The sequence below is a fragment of the Candoia aspera genome, chromosome 1 (genome assembly GCF_035149785.1).
Source record: "Candoia aspera isolate rCanAsp1 chromosome 1, rCanAsp1.hap2, whole genome shotgun sequence".
NCBI classification, from domain to species: Eukaryota; Metazoa; Chordata; class Lepidosauria; order Squamata; family Boidae; genus Candoia; species Candoia aspera.
In genome coordinates, this window is record NC_086153.1 from 72090276 (window position 1) to 72117478 (window position 27203).

The following is a 27203-nucleotide window of genomic DNA, read 5'->3' on the forward strand; positions in this document are numbered from 1 at the left end:
TTTCTGGCATCATTATCCACCCCTTTATTTAAGAGTTTGTATAAGGAGCAAAGTGTTTATGCTAAGTGTGGGAGGATCCCAGCACTCTTCAAAATTTTTGCAACTCCTTCACCGTCTGGGGAAGGGGAAAATTTTGTACCTTATCACCCATGCTGTGAGGCAAAATCCATGTCCTTCCTGACCATAGGACTCCTAAAAATGTTTGCAGGTTAGCTGAACGATAAATCATCAAAGATTAACATTATCACAATAATGCATGCCTCCATACCCTGACAGGGCAGGGCTGAATGCAAGCAGACCTGGGGCAAAAGCAGCCCCCATTTTTTTTCACAAGTCATATTTAAAATCATACTTACAAGGGGCAAAAACACTGACAGTTTTACCATTGGAGAACTAGGATCAAAATCAAAAGTTCCACTCTCTGGGTGGAAGTTCCAGGAGACAGAGGGTTAATTCCACAAATTCCCATTGAATGACATAGTCTGCTTTGCTGCTTTCTAAAATGCAAGCCAACTTGGTATTATCCAGTGGCTGTTTGTTTACTGAATGCAGCACAAAGATCTGTAAGGACAGACCCAAAATCTTTTTTCACCTGTTAGTAAAAAGACAAATTGCTGCTTCACCCCCCACTCCTGTTTCCATTTGACCAGACACTAGGAGAGGGAAACAGGAATTGTGGTCCTGGCCTCCCTGTCTAAATTAATCATTCTTTAATTCTCAAGAAATTCAGAATCCAAGTCATTTCTTGTTTAGGTAAAGACATTATACAATTCAATTGCAAAAAACTTTAATACCAATTAATTCTCCTATAACTTCCCAAAATTAAAACTTGCAAAGCTGGGAAAAAGGAATCTATGCCTTGACATATGAGTTTATTCAGTGTTTGGATTGGTTCCATAGCCAAAAGTTGTTAAAACAAAAACAAAATTCAGACAGACCATACCAGTCCATGGAGGCTCCATCAAACATTGCCCTAAATATTTTTCCCCTTTTATCGTCATGTGCCATGTTGAGGGACAAATGAAATTTAATAAACTTCTTGTAATCCATATAGTTTAAAAGCTAAAACATATGAAGTCACCACCCCTCCTTTTTTCTCTCTGCCTTTCAAGACCCTGCATTAGAGCCAATATTGACTCTTGCTGCAAGACAGAGGTGAAATTGCAGGTAAAAACTGGAATGCAAAGCACTCTTGGGGCAGCACAACAGACAAGCAATGGCAATAAGCAAATGATTGCTTCTCTGAAACTGCCTAGGTCTCCTCAAGAGGAGTAATCACCTCTTCCCAACAGTAACAGCTGTAGGAAAAGACTAGAAAACTTAAAGGGCCTTAAAGTGCAGCCCATTTATTACAATCACTTTTACACTAGAGTCAGAAGCAAGCTTCTCCCAACCCCTTCAAGTCTAACAGACTAAAAATATTATTTTCAGGGATTCTGCTATTTCCAGGGAACCAAAACTTCCAGGGCCATCAGTGTAAAGTGTGGGTCTCTGGAATCTTGCTTAACAGATTTCCATGCACAAGGATGCACTCAGCTCCTGTGTTCACTAAAGCCATTATTTTTTCTATTTATTCAATAAATAGCTAATTCAATATACAATCTCTGGTCCCCTGGGGCAATAATTGTCTCCCCATGTGGCCTTTGGCCACCCCTTCAGTCTGTAGGAGAGGGATGTTTCCATGTATTCAAAGACAGATACATGTCCCTATCCTCATCCTGAGCTGGTAGAGCAGCTGGGGCTTGCTTCTTCAGAAACTGTGTTTTGTGGACAGCTGCTTCCCTTGCAGCTAACAAGTCCCACCACATTTGCAAACGGCTCACTTTTTCCACTCTGTTCCCACCTCCTTTTGAGAACATTAGGCTGGGGATTTTCTCCTAACCTCTCTTACTTTTTTGAAGTCAGCCTTGACTCAAGCATTGTTGGCAACTCTTTCAGAAGTGGCTTACCGGTGCCGCCTTCCTAGGGCTGAGAGAAAGTAACTGGCCCAAAGTTACCCAGTTGGATGCCATGCAACAAAGGCAGCACTAGAACACAGTTCACAGTTTCCTGGTTTCTAGCCTGGTACCCTTAATCAAGACACCAAACTGGCTCTCCATAATGGTTATTAAAATTGTTAGCCCTTCCTTTCCCTGGCTTCAAAATAAAAGAAAAGAAGAACAAAGTACACATTTGTACTTTGCAATGGCAAGGAATTCCAAATACACACACTAAATTATAAATTTTACCAAACAAAAGCATATCAAACTTCATCTCTTTTGTTCCTTTTTGAAAATACCCTCAAATGCATTACCAAGAACAAAACAACCCAAAAGCAACAGTAGTTAACCAGATTTTTACATACAACATGCGCTTGCTGATTTCAAACCATCTAAACTGACAACAATTTAATCCCCTCCTGCTCCAACTCCTCCTGAAGTTTCTTACTTTCTACTCTCAGGCTTTGATTTTCATCACCCACCCTTTTAAGGGCCTCCAGCAGAAGCCATCCAGTCTGAGCAACTAGCATTTGCCCGTCAGCTTTTACTGATGAAACTCTTAAAATTTCCAGGCACTGCCCAATCTCCACCAGGAAATTGTAAGTGCCCCCACAATCCCTAGAGGTCTCTAACTGGTCAAGCCAGTTCACAATTGAACTCCAGTATATCGTGGATAGCCAACCCAGGATGTCTCCCTGAGCCCCATCCACTTCTTCCAGAAGAGTCTGCTGATCTTAAAAGCAATCCCTTCTTCAGTCTGCTGTTGTACCTTCCTCTGAGTGGCCTTTAATTCCCGAACATTATTACAGAGCACAGTAAGAAAGATCCATCCAACTCTCCCCTCTGCATACTGCCTTTTTTTCTCTCCCACTCCCAATAACTACATGTCTTTAAGCACTGCATTGGGAGCTGAGCCGCCAAATTCTGCCAACTCATGCTCACATGACACCGGTGGGCTTAGCTGGTTCACTATTTGAGCTCCTGGTCCCCAGTCACTTGTACTGGGCAGACCAGGGATACAGCTCTTGCCACTATTACCTTGCTTTGCAGATTTCCTTCCCCACTACCAGGGCATTGTCACTGGATCCCACCTTCGTCACCAAGTGCTCAGACAATGGGTTCTTTTAGATCCAGAGACAATAAACACACCAGTAGATGAAGAGATTTTCAGCTTTATTATAAACTTAAGCAAATTTAAACAGAAACACAGTTTAGGCAGATTAAACAGAAGCATAAAAAGCATAACATAATATAAAGAAAGAGAAATCACAATATACCAAGCAAGTTGAAACCCCATCTGCATAGGCTACCAGGAGCTAATAAGGACAGCAGAGATACCCCAGGATGGCTCAATATCCACAGACCTGAGCCAAGTCTTGACCCCGAAAGGGGGTCACGACTTGGCTGTGCCACCTTGCTTGCGGTGGGAGGGAGTATAGTCTGTCATGGGGGTGGCTGGCACCTTGATGCAGCCCTGGGGAATTTTATTAAGACTAGTTTCACCATCTGGGATTTTATATTTTGGAGTTTTATGTATATTTTTGTTTTTATAATGAATCTGTTTTGAAGATATTTTAATTCTTTTATTGTCTTAATTTGCTTGTAAACAACCCAGAGTTGTTTGCCGAAATGGGCGATGAAGAAATGTGATAAATAAATAAATAAATTCCTCAGTCTGCAGCCAGCTCTAGAATCTGAAAAGACATTGAACTCATGGGTCAGTGATTATTCATGATCTACAGGGCTGAGTATTTAATCTGGAAGAAGAAATAAAAAATGGGACAAACACATTAGCTAAAATGGAGGCAGAGAAAAGACAATTACAGGACAAGCTACTGGATCTGGAAAAGGAGAAGAGCAACATGGAAACAGCTATGACTTACAAGTTTAAAGACATGCAAGGATGGGCGGTGAAGAAATGTGATAAATAAATAAATTCCTCAGTCTGCAGTCAGCTCTAGAATCTGAAAAGAGATTGAACTCATGGGTCAGAGATTATTCATCATCTACAGGGCTGAGTATTTAATCTGGAAGAAGTAAAAAAATGGGAAGAACGCATTAGCTAAAATGGAGGCAGAGAAAAGATAATTACAGGACAAGCTAATGGATCTGGAAAAGGAGAAGAGCAACATGGAAATAGCTATGACTTACAAGCTTAAAGACATGCAGAAAAACATGGAGGTAGAAGAGGTTGAACATAAAGCAACAAAGGCCCGTCTAGCAGACAAAAACAAAATATATATATTGCTCGAGAAAGCTAAGTCTGAAGCTATAACGGTTATAAACTGCCTCCTCTTGTTTTGAAGGGGCGCGTGGTTCTTTCCTATTGGGCAGTCTCTTCATCCCTCCCCTTTCGTCCAGTATAAGACCGAAAGAGAAGTTGAGGGGAAGTGGGTTGGTTGGTGTACTACGTTTCCCAAAAAGCTTTGCGCGGACGAAGCTCTGTGATTGTGGCCGCTGCTCCTCCTCCTCCTCCTATGTAAAGGAAAGCGCTGGCTGATGAGACGCGCGCTTGCTCTCCTTTCGCAGTGCAAGCGGTGTGCGTGTGGGCTGGCGTCGGGAGAAGAGAGCGAGAGAGAGAGGGCGGCGGCGGGAGGTGAGCGCATCCGCCCGCTCGCCTGACAGGTCCCTTTCCCGTCAGAGTGGGGGTCGAGACAGGGAAGGCATCCCTCAGTGGTGCCGGCGGACACCCCGTACTCCTGGCTGCCCGAAGGCGGCGGCGAGGGGCACGGGCCCCCCAGGGGCCCCGGCGAGCGGCTTCTGCAGCATGAGCAGCAGTAGAATCGTCCGGAGAACTGCAGCGGAGAAGCATCGGGCGGCGCAGCTCTTGCTGGCAGCTGTGACTCTTGGCTCCCTTTGGTGTGCGATAGAGGCCCAGGTGAGAGGAGGTCCCCGTTGGGGGAGTTCAGAAAAAGGGAGAGGGATCTGAAGTGCCTTGGGGTGTCACGCCTTTCAGTTGCTTCCTGCTGGAGTTGAGATCAGAGAGGTGCAAGAAAAAGTGGGTTCATCCTCCCCTCGCTCTCTAAGACCTCCTGGAAATTTCCCTTCAGGGGGTTCGTTTGCTCTAGGTTAGCAGGTGTTTAATGCTGATTTCTAATTAAGCCAAGAGAATGTCAATTATATCCTGTAAGGAAAGAGGAGCAGAGAGAGGGAGAGTGAAGGACCTTTATGTTAAAAGGGGGAAGCTCTGTTGTATTTCAGTGTGAATGAAACACAAAGTTTGCCTAACAGAGGAAGGAAAGCTTTGCATGCTTAATATCTGTTACCTTTTTTAAACTCAAGATGTTTTGTGTAAACTCCAGCTTCTGTCATACCATTGGCTATGAAGAAGTCTGCTTAAAAATCAACAGAGTGAAAAGCTTTGTGGCAAGAGCAGCCCCATCTTTCTGGCTAGGTGTTATTTGATCCAAGACCCCCTTTGGGAATGGGGAAACAGGTGTTTCTAAGAGAGCTGCTCTCCAAGACAATCAGACATAAGGTGAAGGATGCTTGCATAAGGATGAATGATTTTTTCACAAAGCCCCCTGGCCTTGCTCAAACATATTTCTAACTATGCTTTCTTATTAGAAACACTTTGAGGGACCTTGTTGAAATGCAGTGTATGAATTCACAAAACAGATAAACATATGAACAGTGTTGCACAGTCTGTTAATTGTCTAGAGACAATCTCCCTCATGAAGGTATCTGTGCAATCTGCAGATTTATAAACACAATTGTTGTAGCTGCTTAAAATAGAGTAGGAGTATTGTGTGAAGGGGGCTTTAAGTTTGCCTTTAGATGGGTTATATAGAATGCATCGATTTTTTTCATGAAGCTGTCTTCAGGAGCATGTCCAGTTTACCCAAAAAGTTGCTGTCCAAAGCTGATGATAATGGGATGAGGGAGACTCACATAAGAGTAAACATCTTTATGGTGAATCATGCTAATCACACTGTTTTATTTCTCTAAGAACATAAGAAGAGCTGTGGTGGGCCACACAAAGGCCTATCTAGTCCAACATTCTTTCATCACAATCCAACTGTGTATCACTGGAAAGACCACAAACAAAACTTGAGTGCGGCGTCCTCTGTTTTATTCAGCAACAGTGGCCTTCTCCATTAGTGTGTCTCTTTTAACGGGTCCAAGTTCATTGCTATAAATGCATCTTGCAGAGGCAAATGTAATAGTTTAACTATGTGTTGTCAAGAGATACTGTCCTTTTATCTATTCTGAGTCTACCACTGTTAAGTTTCACTGAGATCCTGGCTCTTGTATTATGGAAGAAAGAAAACCTTATCCATTTTCTCTATGCTTAATTTTATGTATCTCTATAAGATTTCCCACCCCATTCTCACCTGAAGGAATTTAAAAACCTTAACTCTATAAACTTTTGAATAATGTAATTGCTGCAGTACTTGATCATTTTGATTAACTTTTCCAACTCTACAATATGATTTGGGGGTTAGAATGACTGAATATGTACCAGGTATTCTAAATTGTTTGCATAAATCTATTTACATTAAAAGCATAAGAATATTGACAGCTTAATTTTCTATTAATTTCCTACTGATCCTTGCTTTGGTATTCATTTTTTGTATGTCAGTGGCATGCTGGGGTAAAGTTTTCATTAAGCAATCCACTGCTAGTTGCTCAAGACCACCATAAGCACTTGTATGAATGTAAATTTAATTGTTTACCTGGACTTATGTTGAGTCATATTACTCATTACCAACTGAATGTTTTTGGCTCATTTTAATTGTTCTCTCTAGTGAGTGCATAGTTGGAAGTGAGTGTTCTTATTTTTTTCCTTGCAAAAAAGGCTGTTTCCTTGCTTTGAAGGAATGCATAGTTATTTCTTATTGACTTTGTTAAAGCACTTCATGTTTTAACTCAGCCTACCCATTTGCTGAACAGAGCTAGAACTATTCTGGGGACCTCTGCCAATTTATACTTACCAATCTTGAACAGAGCTACAGAGATTTAGAATTCTTAAGCCAGCATTTCTCAAACATTTCGCCATCATGAAATGTTTGGAAAATGCATGAGCCACCCAATTAAATGAAGTGGTTGCGTCCTGGGTCCCCACAATTAAATGTTGCCATTTTATGGGACCTAGGAAGTGTGCTGCCTCTGTTGTGGCCCCTGCCCTCTGAATAGCATCCCTCCAAGATCTGTTCAGTACTGCCAGTTGTATGAATGTTAGCACTCACAATATGTCTTGGATTATGACTTCTCAAAGAACCAGTTTTCAGCCACTGATCTATTCCCATGAACCAGCTGACTGTGGGCACATGTGGGAAGGCGTGTCTGAGACAGCAAGCAGGCTCTCATAAGCTTACTTTCAACGCATCAGAGGGGCAGGGACTGAGGCAGTGAGCAGGCTGTCAGTGTGCACACAAAGGTGGGAACTGAGGCAATGAGTGGGCTCCAGCCTGGGTCACCTGATGGACTTCTGCAGACAGCTGCTGGTGTGCTGACCACTGAAAATCATTTAAGCGTTGAAGTAAAACTTACAGTTAGAGATGAAAGTAGGCTTGGAAGATCTACTTTTCTTTTTACTATTTCCCTAAGATTCATCCAACAGATTCTAAGGCAATAGCATACTCATTTACTTGGGGAATTGGAATTAACTGAGTTTATAGTCCTTTTCCACAGAATACGCTGTAGTTCTCCAAAGCTATCTTTGCAATTTTATGCTTGTGTGACATGTCGGGCCATTTTGTTGCTGCTGTTGTTAGGCAATAGGAATTATTTATCTATTGCAAATTAATCAGAGATGAATCAGTAGATCCACATTTGCCTTCTGTCCAGCTCGGTAGATATCCAATCAATCACCTCTGTCAGTCAAAATGGTGGCTGCAACTGAGCAGCCACACATAAAAAGAAGCAAGGCTTCAATCACACAGACATGACCACCATTTTGACCTTTTTGACATCTGTGGATGCCCCTGGTCTCTGCCATGATACTTGAGTATGGTCTCTACTGTATGCTTTAGCTTTTAAATTTTCCATTTGAGTAGCATACTCTGTTGACAACACAGATATGTCCCCTCCCCACCCCAATATTCATGTGATAACTGGAGATTGTTGAAGTATTTCCACACATGCTGGAAATACTTTTTGTCTAATTAGCCCATACCAACTAATATTTAATTAAGTACTTTATCCTTTTAATGTCTGGGGTACAAGAACAGGACAAGTGTTTCAAATAATATTTTAACATGCTTCTTATTTCAAATATAGCTATATACTTCGTATTCAATTTTTTGTTAAACATTGTATAAAATATTAATGCTAATTATTAGTGATAACTTCTTTGGTTTTGTAACTGTGGATGATTTTACATGGGTAAAAACAGTTTTCATTTGATGTGTTGTTATAATTAAGAGAGGGAAGACCAATTATGAAACATTTTCTTTTTATTTAAAGCTAAAGAGACCAAACTGTATATTCCCCTTTTTTAGATCTAGATTTTATAACACAACTGGATCAGTTAAAATAGTTAGATTCCTGCCTAAACTGTTGGTGCCTTTTATTATTTTTAATCCTTTTTTCTTCCAGTCTAAATCTCTAGCATAAATAACTTATATTTAGTTACATATATATATATATATATTTTTTTTTCCATAGGTAATAGGACTACTTGATGATTGCTTATGTGACATAGAAAGCATAGATGACTTCAACAATTTTAAGATCTTTCCCAAAATACAGAAACTTCAAGAACGAGACTACTTCAGGTATTACAAGGTAAAGTAAAAATGGCATATTACTATAAAGCTGAATGAAAGCTATCTTTAATTCTCCAAAGGAAGGAAGGAATGAAGAAATAAGGAATAAGATGTAGAGAGAGAAGGAAATAAGGAGGTGCAATTTTAAACATAAAAAAAAGAGATCCAGGCATTGTGGCAAAGAAAAGACTAGGACTATGCAAAACATTTGATGGTGCCTCTCCTTAGGCAACAGCTGCACCCCCTAGAAGGCTCCTTGGGGCTGTTTCCTGGTTCTCTTGGTATGCATGAACAGGTGACCCTTTTGGGACAGCCAGCAAAGTACCATAAAATGGCTGTGTGTAAATGTGCCCAAGGGGATAGACAGGAAAAGCCTTCAAAGCAGCTACATGAAGCCTGAAAACAAATGCTGCCTAGCACATCTAGGAAAATTACTTCATTTGTGGCACTGAAAATCCATTGAGGGCGGGATGGATAATATTTGAAAACATTATGCTCAAGGCAAGATATTTTGAAAATTTATTTAAAGATAACTACTAGCTAGAATGAAATCTATAACTGGTTTAAAAAAATTACTGTTTTTCTTAATGGATTCATCAGTACACTAAGTATATAACTGAAGGGCAACCTAACTACTGTAGTTGTGTTTTCTGGAACAATCTCAAGCTGGTTTGCAAACAGTGATAAGTTGCCACAGCTAATGACCTTCAGGATTGTTCATATCCAGGGTGCACTGTAATGCAAATAAACTAAAATTAGATAATGCTGTGTGGCTTTTGCTAACGTGAAGTAAATGTAGGTGCTTGTTAAAACTGCTAAATCAAAAATTATATTTAAAGTCTCTTTGGTACACCTTAGAATAGTATTGTGTAGCTATTTCAGAATGCTTATCTTTGGATAATAATTCTGAAATTTGGCTGCTAGCTTCTTTATTAGTCATATTTCAAATGTTCTTCTCCTACTCTTTGCACAGCTTACTCTCATGTATATCCATATACTGCATCTTTATGTGCAATTAAGTTCATTTTCTTCACAGTCCAAAATCTCTGAGAACTACAAATACACACCAACAATCAGCTGTTCAAAATGAGAATTTGGTTGGATTCACAGAGTACACAAAGCACACAAAACCACAAAGTGGTTCATTGTATGAACTTGAAATCAAATTGGTAACTTCCTTCTAAAGAAGCCCTGATGGCTTAGGACTTCTTTGTGCTCCTGCTTCCTTAGCCAGCCACTGTGCCTGCCCCAAAGTGCTCAACTTGTCCTACCTCTGTGCCTGATTTACTCCCACATGGCCACCCTCTGCCCACCCTGGATTTCTCCTCATTTCTTCCCTCATTTTCTCTCTCTCCAGTTTTGGGTTAGACTGGCAGCGTGTCCCCCAGCAATTGAGGAATTTGGTATACCCCAGATCTCTAGTCCCCAACACCTGTATACAAGGCTAGACCAATGGGAATGCTGTCTATATCTGCCCCACAACAGTCCTGGTTAACAGCCACGTCAGCTTATCCACCCTTGTGACAGCACACCTGCACTTCAAGGCTAGAATTGAGCTTCCTCCCCCCTTTTCTCTCTCCTTTTGCTGACTCATGCCAGCACAAGAGCAGCTACGCCAGGCCACCAAAAATCATATGCCACAGTTTTGTCCTTAAAGAAGAGGAAGAATTGAACTAGTTCACATGAACCAGATTGAACTGGTTAAATAACACCCATGATTATACATGATATTAAAAAGCAAAAAGAAAACTGCATAAGTTCAGAGATGTCTTCTACCATGAAGAAGTACTCACATTCACACAAAGTGGCCTGAATTTCCATCTTATTGTGACTCCTATTCCACTGTGTTAATCATAAATTGCTTGCAATATCTGAATATCATAATTCATATTGCACATTTTGTATTAATTTGCTAATAACATTGTACATGCATGGTAGATTTAGTAGATCAACTCTACAGAGTATGAAAAAAACATGATAAACAGAAAACTTCTGTAAGATAAGCGAAATGGAAGTCAGGAAGCACTGTTCTCAGTCACTGCTCTAGCCTTATGGAAAAGCCTTTCCTATGAATTAATTTTCACATCATCCTTCTTAACATTCTGGAATTTGCTTCAAATAGAAGTCTTCCATAACACTTGTTGATTAGTTAATTGTTATTAATTGTTGTCATTTTAAAATTTAAATTTGATTGTTTCATTTTTGTCTTGAATTTTGGTTGTATTATTTACAGTATTTATTTTTCCAATATATGTATTGGATTCCTGTAAATTGTAATGAGTATTTATTAAGTGCTATGCAAATGAATGAATGAATAAAGCATTGTTTAAATCTTGAATGGAATTCTGTTAAAAGCAGTGTATCAGTAGGCTAGATGTGGTTTAAATACTATTAAGCAATTGTAAAATTCTTAAGAGTTAGACTCTAGGTGGTAAGAATCAGTTGAGGCAGGAGGTGTATGCTAAATAAGTGTTTGTACCCTGCTAGAAAAAGGATTACAAATATTTGGCCTTGGAAATCTCTTACCATTTCACTGGTAGGCACTGTAGTAATAATTTGAAATGGAATGTTATGCTTTGAAGTTTAAATTTCCTAGAAATCCAAGATTATTTTTTCATATATTTATATGAGATCTGTTCCACTGCAAATGTCATATGTGAAGTTATTCTGCTGAAATTTTCTAGAGACTTATGTTTTATTCTTTAATAGCAAAGGCGTTACAATAACATTGCATAATAGGAAGCAGTTTGTTGCTGGAGATTATAACTGTCAAATGTTAAATGAATGTGGTAATGCAGTCATAACTGAGTTACTGGATCTTTTGCATGAGCTATAGTTCCTCCTCCTCCTCCTCCTCTTCAAATGAGCTCTCAGAAAATCATCTAATTATTTCCAATGAGCTTTCCCATTTTTGTTTAGCTTGTTTAATCTCATAATTTTAAAGGCAAAATTCTTCTTAAATTAATGTGAATGACATTATAAAAAAATTATTGTTATTCAAGGTTAATCTGAAAAGACCATGTCCGTTCTGGGCTGATGATGGCCATTGCTCTATCAGAGACTGCCATGTAGAGCCTTGCCCTGAGGTAAGTTTCAAAGCAAAGGAGAAAGCTGAGACAATATTGACTATTCTGTGGAGTCCTTGGTGCTCTCTGAGCTTGCTTGATTGTTTGCTTGCAGATGTTTCATTACCCGACTAGGTAACATCATCAGTGCGAGTGAGTGTGGGGTTTTCTCCCTGTTTATATACAGTAGCTTGCCCTGCCAGTGTTGGTGGGGGTGTGGTTTTCTCTTTGGTAGTTCCTTGATTAGAGTATTGTTTTCTTTTTGATTGTCCTGGTGTTAATCCCTGCTTATCTGGGTGTTGGCTGCTGGAGGGAATGTGTTCTGGTCTTTTTGTTTCCTTCTTAGCTTTTTGTTGTCTCTTTTGAATGATGTATAAATATGGTTTATTTGTATGTGTCTATTGCCGGCTATTTATCCTAATCAAGGAACTACCAAGGAGAAAACCACACTCACACACTCACTAGCGCTGAAGATGTTGCCTAACTGGGCAACAAAATGTCTGCAAGCAAACAACCAAGCTCAGAGAGCACCAAGAACTCCACAGTTCAACCCTGAGCTACAGATACTCTCTTCTATTGGATTGACTATTCTTCAGACAACATTTTATGTAGCTGGATGTCAGTGACAGAATGATGGCTTAAATCCACATTTTCTTGCATAAATGCTGTGTTGACTTTGGCTATAGTATGAGTGTTCCTGATTTAAATGTTAACTGGATTTATCACTTGTTTTCTTAAGCATTTTATAGAGAAATCCCTTTGCCTTCAGTTGAATCTGACTCCCTTGAACTAGGCATATAGACATAAAAATTTGTCAGCTCAAAAGTGAGCTGTTTCTTGGGAGTCAGTTTTTTTATTCTTTGGGGGAGTTAATGTACAACTAGTCTTCCTGACTGCTTGGCTCCAGTTCTGAAAATTGCTTGAGAAAAAGTAAAAATAAATGCTTATATTACTTATATTTATTTTAGAGTAAAGTTCCAGTTGGAATTAAAGCTGGAAGTGCTAACAAAGTAAGTAATTTCTTCTGAAATAATCTCTCCCCCTCTCTTAGAACTCATACATATAGCAAATAGAAAGTGTTTAAATACTAGAGCTTGCTGCCTACTCAACCCACTCCCAAGTTCTGACATAACATTGTGCTGTGTTACTCAGTGGCAAAGCCAGATGGGAGCATTCTTCTTGCGGTTTGTATACTGCTTATCTTTTCTAATAGAGAAGAAGTTGTATCTGGCAGCAGTAGAGTTTCATTATGCTTCCTTGCCATAGAAACACAACTGACATCTCCCCCCACCCGACCCACCTGTCTTTCATTCTGTTTTCAAAGGTAAGAAGAGGCTAGATAGAAATGTCCTGGTAGAATAGGAACCTGGTTAAGAGACAATATAATGTAGATTCTACCTTAAAAGATAACTTAATTAAGTGTCTAGAGAAAAATATAAGGCAAGCATTTGAATAATTATATTATTCTATTGCTGTGTTAGTCTCTTGAAACAAACATTGCAAGCAATCTTGTGGTGCCTTAAAAGCTCAGAAAACTCTTTGTATAATCTTTATACATTTTTTAAAATACATGTCTGGGATTTATGGGACTAAGGGTTTATGGTCTTTAAAATATGGTATAAATTATGCTATAATTCTTTAGTACAATGAGGGATTTGGGAGAACACATGCAACAGAAGCTTCAGGATTTGGAAGAGAAGATGGTAATATATTGAAAAATTAAGTACTATTGTTAAGCCATGAATACCCTAGATAATCAACTGGCAAATGTTTATCTAAAATATTTTTACTGGACGTATAAAGATTACATATTCTGTCTTGCAGTATTCAAAGACAGCAAACCATACCAAAGAACGTGAAGACTGTGAACAGGCTAACAAACTGGGTGCAATTAATAGTACATTAAGGTAAGCCTGCTTTCAGTGTTAATGGAAGAAATAACTCTTATTTAATAGTTCTCCATATTTCTTATTCATTATGTTCTGAGGAAACAAAACATTTTCATATTTGCTATACTTCTTGGTTGAAACACTTGTATCGGTTCGATTCAAATTATAAATATGATAAATACAAGCAACAGAGAGCTGACAGAATCTACTAAATAACTGCCTCTTAATTTCTCAAAACTGTACTAGTAGCACTATATAGTCATGAATTTCAGTTTCGTTTTGATTCCTCATCACATTTTGGTCAGATGGTTCTAGTATTAGAGGTAGACTTCCTTAATTTTAATGAGTTGAGAAAAAAATTACAGAATAGCAGTAATGAGAAATCAGTTATTTAGTGTAACAGATGTAGCATAAATATGTAATTTAATTCTTCTGCATCTGTACAGTAACTGCAACTCTAATGTTCATTGCAGATGGTTACACGAAAGTGGTTGCTTGTTCTGTTACTACATGGAAAATAATATAATTCTTTATGCTGTTCTTATTCTCTGAGATGTCTTGATCAGTTTAATTTTAATGATTAATGTTTTTATGAACTAAAAGCTTGTTGGAACTATAACAGATACACCCTTCAGGCTTGTGATCTCTGATTTTTATGGAGGTTGCAAAATAAATGCATTCTGTCCACTAGCTAATATTTTTTTTCTTTCTCTCTCTCACATAGTAACCAAAGTAAAGAAGCTTTCATTGACTGGGCCAGATATGATGATTCACAGGACCATTTTTGTGAATTGGATGGTAAAAATTGAGCCATATATTCTTCACTGTGTAACTAAGTAAACAAAGTTAGAATTAATATCCATATGCTTTAAAAACAGAATTTTTAAATGCTCTTAAAAATAATTTCATTTCTAATAATCCTCCAAATATAAATGAGCCTTTGGGCTTACAGTCTCTTTCTCTTATTGCTTTCTTGGCTAATGTTAAGTATAAACATGAATTGAAAATTCTACTAATCCAATATGTTAATATTAGGGTAGCCTGGATGGCAGGACAATTAAGAGAATGCAAAGCTGTCTTGAAAATTATATTCAAAGTGGTCATCAATGATTCTTCATAAAATTGGAGTAAGGTATTAAATGGGTTGCTAGACGATACACTCCAGGGCTGTGTATTCTTCAACATTTTAATTAAGACTTAGAATACTTATAACATTTGCAGATGTGGCTGCAAAAAAAGCAAGTGCAACTTCAGGCTGCATCAACAGAAATATAGTTTCCAAATAAAGGAAGAAATGATTCCATTTTTTTTCCTGCTTTGGTGACATCCCCACTTTCATGTCCAGTTTTGGCACTACACTTTAAGAAGTATTCTAACAAATAGTAACACTTTGTCCTCTGAAAAGAGATGAAAAGAATTGGGAATATTCAGCCTTGCAGAAAAGACTGATGGGTCATATGACAGGATTCTTCCAAGTACATTAAAAGATGTCACATAGATGTACAGTATGTAGGTATGTAACTACATTGCTTTTATATGTGATTATTTTCTGTTTTTTAGGCAGATACAGTTAAAGTTGAACAAACAGGGAAATCAAATTGGGGTCTTTAAGACTCAGAGAAAAAGAAGCACCTTTAATTACAATTATTGGTATTTCCAGTAGTTGTAGTACTTGTAAGAAGTACTTCATTACTTTCGTGATTTTTAACATTTTACAATAAATGTTACTGCAGACTTTCTGTTATATTTATTTAAATTTCAGTGCTGTCTGACTCTAAACCAACTCTGGGCAGCTCACAATATAACAATAATTAAAAAAAAAACAATATAGAACAAAACAAGATGAGATCTAGCCACTCAGTACAAAAACATAGACATGTTCTGAACATGTTCTTTGTTCAGTTACATTTAAAATATATAGAATAAAATATACATATTTTATATTTTAAAAATATATGATATTTAAATTTAATTTATATTTTATTTACAATAGTCACATTTTAAAATATAAAATTATAGAGTAAATTGTAGAATGTTGTTAATTTCTTCATAAATGGTTCTATATCCGATTGTTATAATTTGATTTGTTTACATCAACACAGCTCCTTATACAGAATACGTGTGTGTGTGTGTGTAGGTTGCATGTTTCAATTCATAATTAAGGGGTGGGGGTTTTTTCATTATTAGACGAGAGATCACCTGACGCTCAGTATGTGGATTTGCTGTTGAATCCAGAACGATACACTGGATACAAAGGGCCCTCTGCATGGAGAGTATGGAACAGTATCTATGAAGAAAATTGCTTCAAGTAAGTGAAAATAGAGGGCAAAATTATTTTATATTGAAATTTGAAATTCCTTAAATTGCCAAAACATAAATTGTCATGTTTTTCTCATTAGGCCACGATCTGTATATCGTCCACTAAATCCACTGGCACCAACCAAGGGTAAGTCCTTACATCTTTTGTAATTATAACTTAACAGTTCTGAATATTCAACATACTGTAGCTGTTAAGTAAAACATTAATTTTTAAAATTATTATATTTTCATCCACACTTCTTTTAATATGTATCTGGTCAATTCAAGGTGACAAATATACATTCATCAGCTAATGAAAGGAATTGAGATCTACCTATATATGATACTTGTGCATAATCAGCAAATTACATCTGAAAGCATACTCCTACAAACTGTAATTCTGATTTAAATGGGGATGCACTTTTTCATAAGGAATCACTTCCGTTTTTCAGTTAAATCAACAAGTATCAGAACTAATGCAACTTTACTGATTTAGTAAAAACCTACATTCAATCTCCTGTTCTCAATTTATGTTGTTTAATTGTAGATTTTTATTCTGGGGGGTGCAAAACACGGTATTTTAAAGTGACCTATAACTTGTAACAAAAAGCATGAAGAAATAACTTACTGTAAAAAATTGAGATCCTTTGCGATCTTGTATTCTCCTGTTTTGTTATGGATGGCAATTATATCACAATTTGAATCTTTAACTCCTGAGTAAAAACGTTGTAGGAGTTAATTACAAATCAGAAAGTTCTGACCTTTTTAAACTGACAAATATATATTCGATATTCAGTGCAGACATAAGGATGGAATAAATTATAATACTTACCTTTTATAACTTTTTTTCAGGAGAGGATGATGGTGAGTTTTTGTGACAAATTATTCTTTCACTGTATTATTTAAGTTTCTAAAAAAACCCATAATTAATGGAAAACACGACAGGATTACAACGTTAAAATATCACTATACCTAGTGGATAAATTTCAATGAGAGAGATGAAGTAGGGAAGAGAAAGGAAAAAAGTTGCATAACAAAAGTGTATTTGTCAAATTTGGAACACAAATGTTATCTAGGACTACTAATCCTTTTCTTATGATTAATAGATGCTGCAGAGATGCATAATAATTGGTGATAGGCATAGACAATTGCCATTAACACTCAAGGAGACTGTAATTCTCTAGGCATCTTTATTGCATTGGTGAAGTCCAGCAAAGTAGATTAGAATGATGATTAACTTTCCTGATGTTCAGTTACATTCCAAGGATCTTTATGTAAATTCCACTGACTCAATATGACTTGCTTTGAAGTAAGTGTGAATCAGATTTAAACCATTTGAACCCTTTTTCTCAAATTGGGAAATAGATGTTTGAGAATTTAAATGAACGTCCCGGAGGGTGATAGTCAAGATTCAGTTCTATCACAACTTTTACCTGATAAGCCTAGATAATTTTGGTATGTATTTTGGAATATGCTGTGAATTTAGATTTTGAAAGTGTTTGTTTGTTTGATATGTTGAGGCCTTGTTTGAAATTATTTATTTTTGAATTCACAGGAGAATCTTTTTATACATGGCTAGAAGGTAAATTAGGCATCATGCCAAAATTCTAATGAAAAACTGCAAACTGTCTGCATAATAAGAGAGTTCTGTGAAATTTAAAGATTAATGAATCCATTCCTAATCCAGAAAAAAATATATAACAGTCAACCAAACCTGGTAGTTAAAAAGAACTGTTGGTTTTGTAAGGCTTGGTCATTTTTACTTAACTCTTTCAACTCTAATGGTGAAAGTAATGCTGTACCACTAAGTACGGCTGTATAAAACATTTAAAAGACCTGCCTTGCAAAGCATGTTAATGCAAGAAAAATATCTCTCTTCAGAGTCTTAAAGCAGCCATGGCAGCCAGTGCAGCTATTTTGAAGGCTGTTCCCAGTTCTCTGCATGTACAGTATGTGCCGGAATAGCATTTGAAACAATAGCACAAGCCTTTAAAAGGATATGGCTGGCTTGATGTTTTGAGAAGTGTTTCACTCACTCTAATAAGCTTTGTGAAGCGCCTGTCCTGAATGTTTTGCTCAGCCCTTCTTTTAACATCTACTTTGCATAGGAGTTAGGAATCACACTAACCAGAAATGGAATAAATAGTAAAATGATTACTACACTTTTTGAATAAAAAAAGATTTTTTTATTCAAATCAAGCATTGTAAATATTATGTAACTTTTACAATATTACAATATCTCCTATACTCTTCATGAGTAAGGTCTATATTATCAATGGATTGCTTTCATCAATTTCTCTAATCTGGCTGTGTTCACCCATGTCACTTCCATTTATCCAGCTTTGGATCCATCTTGTTGTGTGGTTTAAATATAAAAGAAAACCACAGTTTTCCCTTATGTGACAGAACTATAATGAACCTTGGATTTGGGCAATGTCCATTTCTGCTCTTTGCATAGTAAAGGAATAGATCCACTAGCACTTTTTAACATAGTGCACTTTCCACCTGGAAACTGATTAGTGGGAACAAGACCGAATTTGAAGTAATGGTTTATTCTCTAGTTTCTCAAGCTTAGCTTTGAGTGAATGAAAAAGATTCTGCCAGCCATGGAAATATTTCGATCTGCTAGGGGATCCTGTTAGTAGAAGTGGAGAAAGGAAATCTTTACTGATTCTTTCTGCAGTTGTCTGTGCTGTTCTAGACAGGCCTACCAACTTTCCAAAACTCATCTTCAGAAGCTGCAAAGCCTGAAGGGAGCAGAATTTCCCTTTTGTATGTTTTCCAGTGGGACATTTCCTGTCTCAAAAAGCAAAGCTTCCAGTTTCTTCAAGGATTTGAAAGGGTAGAACTATTATAGCAATATCATACTTTCTCACTATTTGGATTATGGAATTATTTTCTGATTAATTCAGTTTTAACAATATTTTTATCTCATATAGGACTTTGTCTTGAAAAACGTGTATTCTATAAACTTATTTCAGGACTTCATGCAAGTATCAACTTACATCTTTGTGCAAACTATTTACTTGAAGGTATTTGTGATTTTTAATATTACCCATCTCTCTTTTTTTTTTTTTTTGTGGGTAAGTTAATTTTTCAACAATTCCCATACAAATAATTTCAATATTTACTTTAAAATATTGATTTTCTCTGTTCAGAAACATGGGGAAGACCTCGTTGGGGATATAATGTCAAAGAATTCACCCATCGTTTTGACCCTATTGAAACAAAAAGCGAAGGACCAAGACGGCTAAAAAATTTATATTTCCTATATTTGGTGGAACTGCGTGCATTGTCAAAGGTTGCATCATACTTTGAGCGTTCAGTGGTGGACCTTTATACTGGAAACTCACAGGAGGATACAGAGACTAAGTCTCTCTTGTTAGAAATCTTCCAAGATACAAAGTAAGTGTGCTTTTCTTCTCCACCATTAGCATGCATTAAATACAGACAACTGAATAAAGTTGATTTCAGAAATGTATAAAGAATTTATTTATTTTTATTTATTTATTACTCAAATTTAGCCACCGCCCATCTCCCCCAAAAAAGGGACTTGCCTGAAGATGAAGATATTAAAACAGGCATAAAAAATAAGGTTGGATTCACATACCACATTAACAATGTTTTAACCATAATGTATTGAATCAGCCTCAGTTGGCTGGGTTTCCTTTTTATAATTAATTTTTAGTTGCTTTTTAAAGAAAATAATAGAAAAAAAAACAGTACACAAAGATACATACATATATATGATCCACTACTTTATCCCCAAACTTAGTAAGTATAGGACATTGTAAGAACATATGTTTTAAAGAGGCATTGTCCTTATTACATCTCCAGCACAATACTGTCTTAGTCCTTTTTTATATAAACATAATGGAATCTAATAAATTCTAAATATTATTTTTTATTGTATGTCATAATTTAAGGTTTATTGACACTTTCTGTAGAGGTTAAGACACTCTCCCATTGTCTAAGCCAGAGCTTTCCAAACTGTGTGTCGCAACACGTTAGTGTGTCAGCTGCAGTGTGTAGGTGTGTCGTGCAGTTGAGGGATCATACAGGTACTGTACATGCGCAGTATGCATAATCGGGTCAAAACAGCTGATTCCGTGTGACTTCCAGTGATGCAGCCGTACCTGCAATGTGTTAGTGTGTCACCAACATGAAAAGTTTGGAAAGCTCTGGTCTAAGCAATATAGGAACCTCTAATTCTTTATTCTACTCATCTCTTAACATCTGCATGTCAAATTGATTTATTGATAACAAATACCTATAAAAGCTAATAGGTTTTTAGTTTTAAAGGATTTAACAAGTTGTTCTAATATCTCAGGTGTCTCAGAAGCTGAAAATGCTGCTGGTCCAAACAATGTTAACAAATGTTGTAACTATAAATATTGCCATTGGGATACATCTGATACTTGATATTTATCTCTTAACACAGCATATGTTAAAAATTCATCTTCATCATCTATTAATTGGTCCAAAGTCAATATCCCCACTTGCATCCAATTTTTCCATATCACAATTTTTCCCCCAATTTTTAATGTTGGGTTTCCCCAAGAAGTCAATTTAGCATGGGAAAAAGGATTTTTTTAAATTGGACAATACATTCCATAGCTTTCTAACTGACATAATTGTTTCCAAAGATACAAATGTTCTGTTATATTTGGATCCTAATACTGTCCTTCTAACCAAAGTTGCTATATATGTATATTCCAATGTTGCCCAAAGTGGAAAATCAGCACCAGTTGTTGGCTTCCAGTATTTAATACTTGACAAAAGATAAGCTTAATGATATAGCTCCAGATTCGGAAAACCAAATCCTTTGGCTGAAAACTATCTTTGCCTTCTTCATACTCAGTCTTCACAAGTTCTTTACATGGTGATGAGCCCCTGTGCTTATTTTCCAGCACCATTTCACCCTTGGATCAGACTGGACCCTGATATTGTTGGACACATAGAACAAGCATATGTGTTTATATAGCTGGAGGCAGTTGCCACATATTTCAGCCAATGCCATCATCAGTGCACTGCATGATATTTTGGATATCATTATGAAGTGGTTATAGACAATACCCACCAATTTGTGGGCCACGTTGCTTCAAGCTTTTTTGCAGTCTTGTGGGATTCAGCATATCTGTGTTTCTTTTTACTATCCCAAGTGTAACAGGAAGAATGAAACACTCTTACTACTTTTTGAAAACATTTCTGTAAGCTGCACACTGTGAGGGAAGGAACTAAAAAAAGGAATTGCCTAAGATTTTACAGTGTATTGGCATATCATCCTATTCCACATAGGGCTCCAAAGAAGGCAGCTGATTAGGACATTTGTACTAACCTTTCTGATCTCTGTCTTCAAGTGAAAGTGGATGATTCAGCTGATTCAGAGGCAATAATCAGGAATACTGGGACCAAATGAAACATTATGCTGATATTACACATACAGTTAAAGAATACAGGGACTTGGTATTAGGTTGCTAACAAACTGGCTGGTGATAAACTTCGCCAACATATAAGAATATTGACTATGTTATCCTTTGGCATTTCTGAGTCTTCTTTTGAATTAGGTAACCCCAAAGATGGTAGTGTTTTGATTAGAAATGTCAAGCTTCTGAGAAAGGTGCCATGTCAGATGAAATGCAATAAGCTAGTGGTCTGTTATACTGTATTGTTTATATGGACAACTGCTGCATCTTAGGATGCTGAGCCCTCTGCACTGCAGGATGTTGAGGCCAGAGAGAGCAGCAGCTGGAAGTTCTGAGGTAAACTTCAGTATAGGACATAGGGAATGGCCTTGAAGGACAGGAGGAAGAGCCACCAGCAAAGCAATGGTCAGATAAGAGGGGTTTGAACCTGGGCCAAGAAAATAACTTGAGAAAACCTCTCAGACAAGATAACGCGAGGGAGGGGGAAGCACATTCTGACCTGCAAGATTCGGTTACTGTAGCTGTTCCAATAAAAGTAGTCCTGACCTCTATGGCATTGGTGTCTTAGTCTGGTCTACTTTGTCAGGCTGACAATTTCACTCAATTTCACTTTGTCAGGCTGACAATTTCACAGCTAGAAGTAGCAGGTTTGTTAAAAGATGTGTCAGATATCATGATGTGCATACAGTGTGTAGTTTTGGATGGAGTTCTCTCTCTGTCTTTGGAATCATGATATTCTCTATTGTCAGAAGAGTTATTTTATAATAGTTTATTTAACAAGGGGAGGGACATAGTGACATACTACAAATCCCAGGAGACATTGCAGCCAGGCAAGGAAAGGAAGGGTTTTTGAAAGGGGTTGAAGAGAAAGACAAAATCGAGAAATGTGGGTAAAACTGCTATGTAATGAAGAGTTTCAAATTATTTCCTTTGGAATATTTGTTAAGACTCCTTTGAGGAAAAAAACATAAAAGTAACTGTTCTGCATTGCTTATAGAATTGGACAATTCACATAACTGGGTATGCCTATAATGTATAATTTGGTCCTTGTGTCATGTTTTAAACATTTTAGATATTGTAGATACTTCAAATACTTGTAGGAAGCAGAACATTATCAGTAGTATCCAAACAATTTTCTAAAATAAGTCTAATTCATTATCTAATTTATCTAGGTCTTTCCCTATGCATTTTGATGAAAAGTCCATGTTTGCTGGAAACAAAAAGGAGGCCAGATCTTTAAAGGTAAACGTAGTTTTTTCATTGACAATTTTACATAAGTTGCACAAACAAGAGAAACTTTAAACTAGATTAAATCATGATTGTTTGCTTAGAATTCTGTATTGCTTTTGTGTGTGCATTTGTTTATTCTGTTTTCTATCTGAGCCAACATTATCACTGAATACCAAGCTACTTTTAAGTTCTTACGAACGTAAGTAGTATTTCAGAAAGGAAGCAAGCAAGTCATTAGAATTTAAGATTCTGGATCCGTATTGCCCGTAGATTATGTCATTAATCAGAATCTCTGTCATGTTATCTGCTTACATAATTCTGAGTCTCCTTCATATTTCTACTTCATATTTTATAACTTTATGATAAATGCCAACTCATAAGCTTTTTTTCTACATTAAAAATGAAACTTGTTTAATCTCTTTATTTAAAAAATTAGCATGACTAGTATTAAAGAAAATCAGAATTTATTCAAAATGCCTTTTAAAAAACTGTTAGAGATGTGTAGTGTTGTCTTATCCCAAATACGAAAAAACACCAGCAGTAGGGGTGGGGGTCAAATGAGTGTTATGCAACACAAATTCCACCTCTTTTGTAGACACGTTGCACACATGTACAAAAAGGGCAGAACTTGTATTCTACCATTGCAATGCTCATTTCATTGTTTTGACAAAATAATTGGATTCTATGGATGCCACTGAGCATGAATGCCGTGCTAGCTTGTACTCATATACTCCCTTGTGCAAAAAATTATCTTTTCAAAGCTGACAGTACTTGGTGAAACTGACGAGAATTTATAGAATAAGTATGGATAGCTCCCAGCCAGCTTGCCATCAGATTAAAAGTGGGTTTGCAAACTACGGTTTGAACTAATTATTGGTTAGAAGGTTTAAATGGTTACCTCTAAAAGGGAAAAGGTGGTATGAACATTAGGAAGAAGAGAAAAACATTGAGAGAAGAGAGTGTTGTGTCTACTCCTGGCCCACCATCTTCCTTAGAATCCTTAATGCCATTAGAAAAGGTTTTAAACATGTTTTTCTCTATTGGCAGGAAGAATTCAGGTTACATTTTAAGAACATATCTCGCATAATGGATTGTGTTGGATGTGATAAATGTCGGTTATGGGGGAAATTACAGGTATGTAATGTCTTTTCTTGTTTTAAGGTTAACATATTCCTAAATTGCAACACAGTTTCCCACACTAGCTAAGCTATCATTATTTGCATACTCTGCATCTCTGTGGCTGGTTAATGTCAATATGGTAAATTTTAGCTTTACCACAAACCCAGATGTTTCACATTTGTTACATGATGACACTCAAGCTATGCAAGTTGTACATTCTGTCATTACAGAATATTGAATAGTATTTGCATAATACAGTATGTATTCCTACTGTATTATGCAAATACTATTCAATATTTGTATTACTATATTACATAGGAAAAAATAAAATTTTAACTCCCTGAAAATGAATTTTTAACTTCTCATTCAATAGTTAATTTAATAAACTGAACTGAAAACAAAACAATATACAATTAGCAAATGGAGACCATGATTTTGTGAAAGATTGTTATGTGTTCAGGGCACCTTCACACAAAGCATTTGCACGTGCTTGCCTTTGTGCAACAAGTGAGCCAACTTACTTCTGCCTCAGAAGTATTCTGAAGCTGATTTTTAGGTGAAAATCTTGGAACTCTGTAGAGGTTGGGGTTGGACCAGTTCTCTAATGGAGGAAACTTTGCTTCCCCCCACCCCCCCACTCATGAGTTTCAGCCACACTTACATGCTGTGTAACAAGAATGCTGGTTTGCCAGCCTCACAAAACCCCTTTGATAAGCCAGGTCAAGCAAACAGAGGTGAAGTTGACAAGCTGCTATCCATTCTCCCCCTTTTTGGGATTTCGGGGAGCTTTCTAAAAAATGCCAATCTGTTTGGGTCTTTTCTCTTTTTTAGGTGAAGTGAGTGGGAGAGGATTTTGTTGATGTAAGACCTGCCCTAACCTGTGTTCATGTTATTGGTCTGAGTCACTGAAATGGAGATGATCATAATTAGTTTTCAGGCCACTTTTGAGCGGTTGGGGAGTAGAAATGATAGCAGTGTAGAAACGCCCAAAGTTGTTGATCAGTGGGTATTGTGGTCTTGTTATTCAATGTATTGGTTCTCTTTTAGACTCAAGGTTTAGGAACTGCTTTGAAGATCTTATTCTCTGAAAAAGAAATAAAGAACCTTTCTGAGAACAGTCCATCAAAGGGTTTTCAGTTGACACGGCAAGAAATAGTTGCTCTTCTGAATGCATTTGGAAGGCAAGTTACCCTTTGAAATTTGTTTTAGCTATGTAGTGATAAGCTGGGCTATCTTTCCTCATGTGGTATTGACTTAAAAAAATATGTATGTTTTTTTTCCAAAAGCTATAAAGCCCTCTCACGGTAACTTATACAGTGTCACCATTAACAATAAAAAGGGGATATAATCCATCTTAGTTAAATTAAAAAGTTCTAGACTTCAGGTACATCAGGCACACACATATTGTTGATGGTGGATAAGGTAATTATCTTAGCCAACTGCATCACTATGTTTTAGATCAAACTGCTGATTTATACAAAGGAGAGAATTGCAAGTTCAAGCTGGTGTTTCATGCAGGAAGAGCTTCCTTCTTTTAATATCGAGCTTGCCTAGACTCAGTCTTTTTTCCCCTCTCTTCCTCACAGACTTTCTACAAGTATACGAGAGCTACAGAATTTCAAAGTCTTATTGCAACAGAAAAGCTAACGAAGGCTTTGTACCTGTTGGTAGAAGCAACCACTAATTTAATACCAGGCACAGTGAAGCCAATCTGCATACAATACTGTTCTAGAAAGGCAAGAATATATATAATTCCAACTTGAATATTTAAAGTAGAAAAGGTTAGTCGTTGGACAAAATATTTATGGATGAAGTACCTGGCTTTAATTATGTAAATTATGTTTATTTTCAACTATTTCACTGTTCTTACTCTTTACTACTTTTGTTTCATGGTCATTCAAAAGGTTGCTTTACATCACAGTGCAGGAACTTTATCCAGACCGCATTGCCCACATGGAAAAGGGTCTTTGCAGCATTATCTAAAAATAGCTGGTCGAGATACTTTAATTTTTTATGTTTATCTGAAGGAATAGATGATATTTAAGAAAAAGCTTTCTTGCACTTGTATTTCATTTGTTTGTTATGGCCAGTAAAGATTTTAGTAAAATAAGCCCCTTGGCATCCGGGGGAACTAATTTTTGGGGCGTCTCAAGTTATTTTTGTGTTTGCCTCCTTGCCCTCTTCTCCATTTTTTCATTTTTCTGCAGCACAGCTGCTTTCTCTGTGAGGTGACAAAACTGGGTTAAGTTACTCCATCAGTTCTTATTCTGAGTGGATGATGAAGGGGCCTTTCCCGTTAACTGCTGCTAGCTGAAAAAGTTTTAAGCTTTATAGAGTCATGGACCTTTAATATTCTATTTCAGTCTTTCAAAAATGTTACAAATTCTTATTATCCTGGTGCTCTTATATTCAAATACAATAAGAAACATAAAATTAAATATTTTCACAGACCAATGCCCTTTTTAAAAAAAATGTCACTTCTAGAATTCAACAGAGCATATCCTACCTATGCAATCTCTTATTACATCTTTAAAAATATAGCCTCTCTAATAAAATGGATATTCTATATGTTTGATCCTAAATCTTTATCTTCAAAGAGGAATCTGGTTATCAGAACAGTTGCAGATAATAAACATTTACATTCTTAATCTGTAAATTGTGAATGAGCACCTTATTTAAAAGCTGTTTGTAATGTAATATTTGTATAAAGTGAGGGATATTTGAATGAATGTCAATTTAGGTACAATATACAGATTTGTACATATTTTGCTTTGCTTTGATAAGTAAAACAGTCTTTACAAAATGAATTAAAAGTGCTCTTAAATTCTTCTAATTTGAGACATGTCTGCTGCTGTTGTGCATATGTATAGTTCTATTTATACTGCATGGTTTAAGCAACACCATTCCATAACTCTGTGATTTAAAATTTTAAAAAATGGTGAAGTATCATTTATTCTCAACTATATATTTTTGCACATAACATATGAAACTTACCAGCAATAACTAAATGAAGAAAATTCTATTAATGATTTGTCCTTATAATTTAGGACTTAATTTTTTATTGAAGTCAGTGGATAGTAAGCCATATTCTGTAGATTACATTCAATCCAGAGTTCAACAAAAGTGAAGTTCAGGTGTTTATGGTAGACAAGAATAGTAAATCAATTGTGGTAACACATTATGAAACTAGGGAAACTACTATATGCCTTATAATTTAATGTTATTAGTGAGATCTGAAAAACAATGGTTTCTTGTCAATAAGATTTATTACATCCAGTTTGAGATGAATCAAACATAAGATTTTGTCCAGTGGAATGGAGATTAGGTTTATGAATTCATCCATTTCTTTTACCCCCTTAATATCTGATCCAAAGGATTATGGGGAGTTTCAAAGTACCTTGGATGATGTGTGGCCAGCTGCAAGGGTAGATTAATGGCCTCCCTACTCAAAATACTGAAGGAGATTTAATAGACTAAGAGCTATAGG

General features: G+C 36.7%; 1 protein-coding gene across 1 annotated transcript; it reads left to right on the forward strand.

Annotated features, from left to right (window-relative positions):
* Positions 1–4492: 4492 nt before the first annotated feature.
* ERO1B (endoplasmic reticulum oxidoreductase 1 beta) lies at positions 4493–26552 on the forward strand. The gene is made up of 16 exons (XM_063306480.1): positions 4493–4857; positions 8589–8708; positions 11692–11775; positions 12723–12764; positions 13579–13661; positions 14368–14441; positions 15831–15951; positions 16043–16089; positions 16794–16805; positions 17497–17523; positions 18881–18973; positions 19100–19346; positions 22540–22609; positions 23645–23731; positions 24764–24897; positions 25303–26552. Exons 1-16 carry the CDS (start codon positions 4747–4749, stop codon positions 25361–25363), a joined length of 1413 nt encoding a protein of 470 aa, XP_063162550.1. The 5' UTR covers positions 4493–4746; the 3' UTR covers positions 25364–26552.
* The last annotated feature ends 651 nt before the right edge of the window (positions 26553–27203 follow it).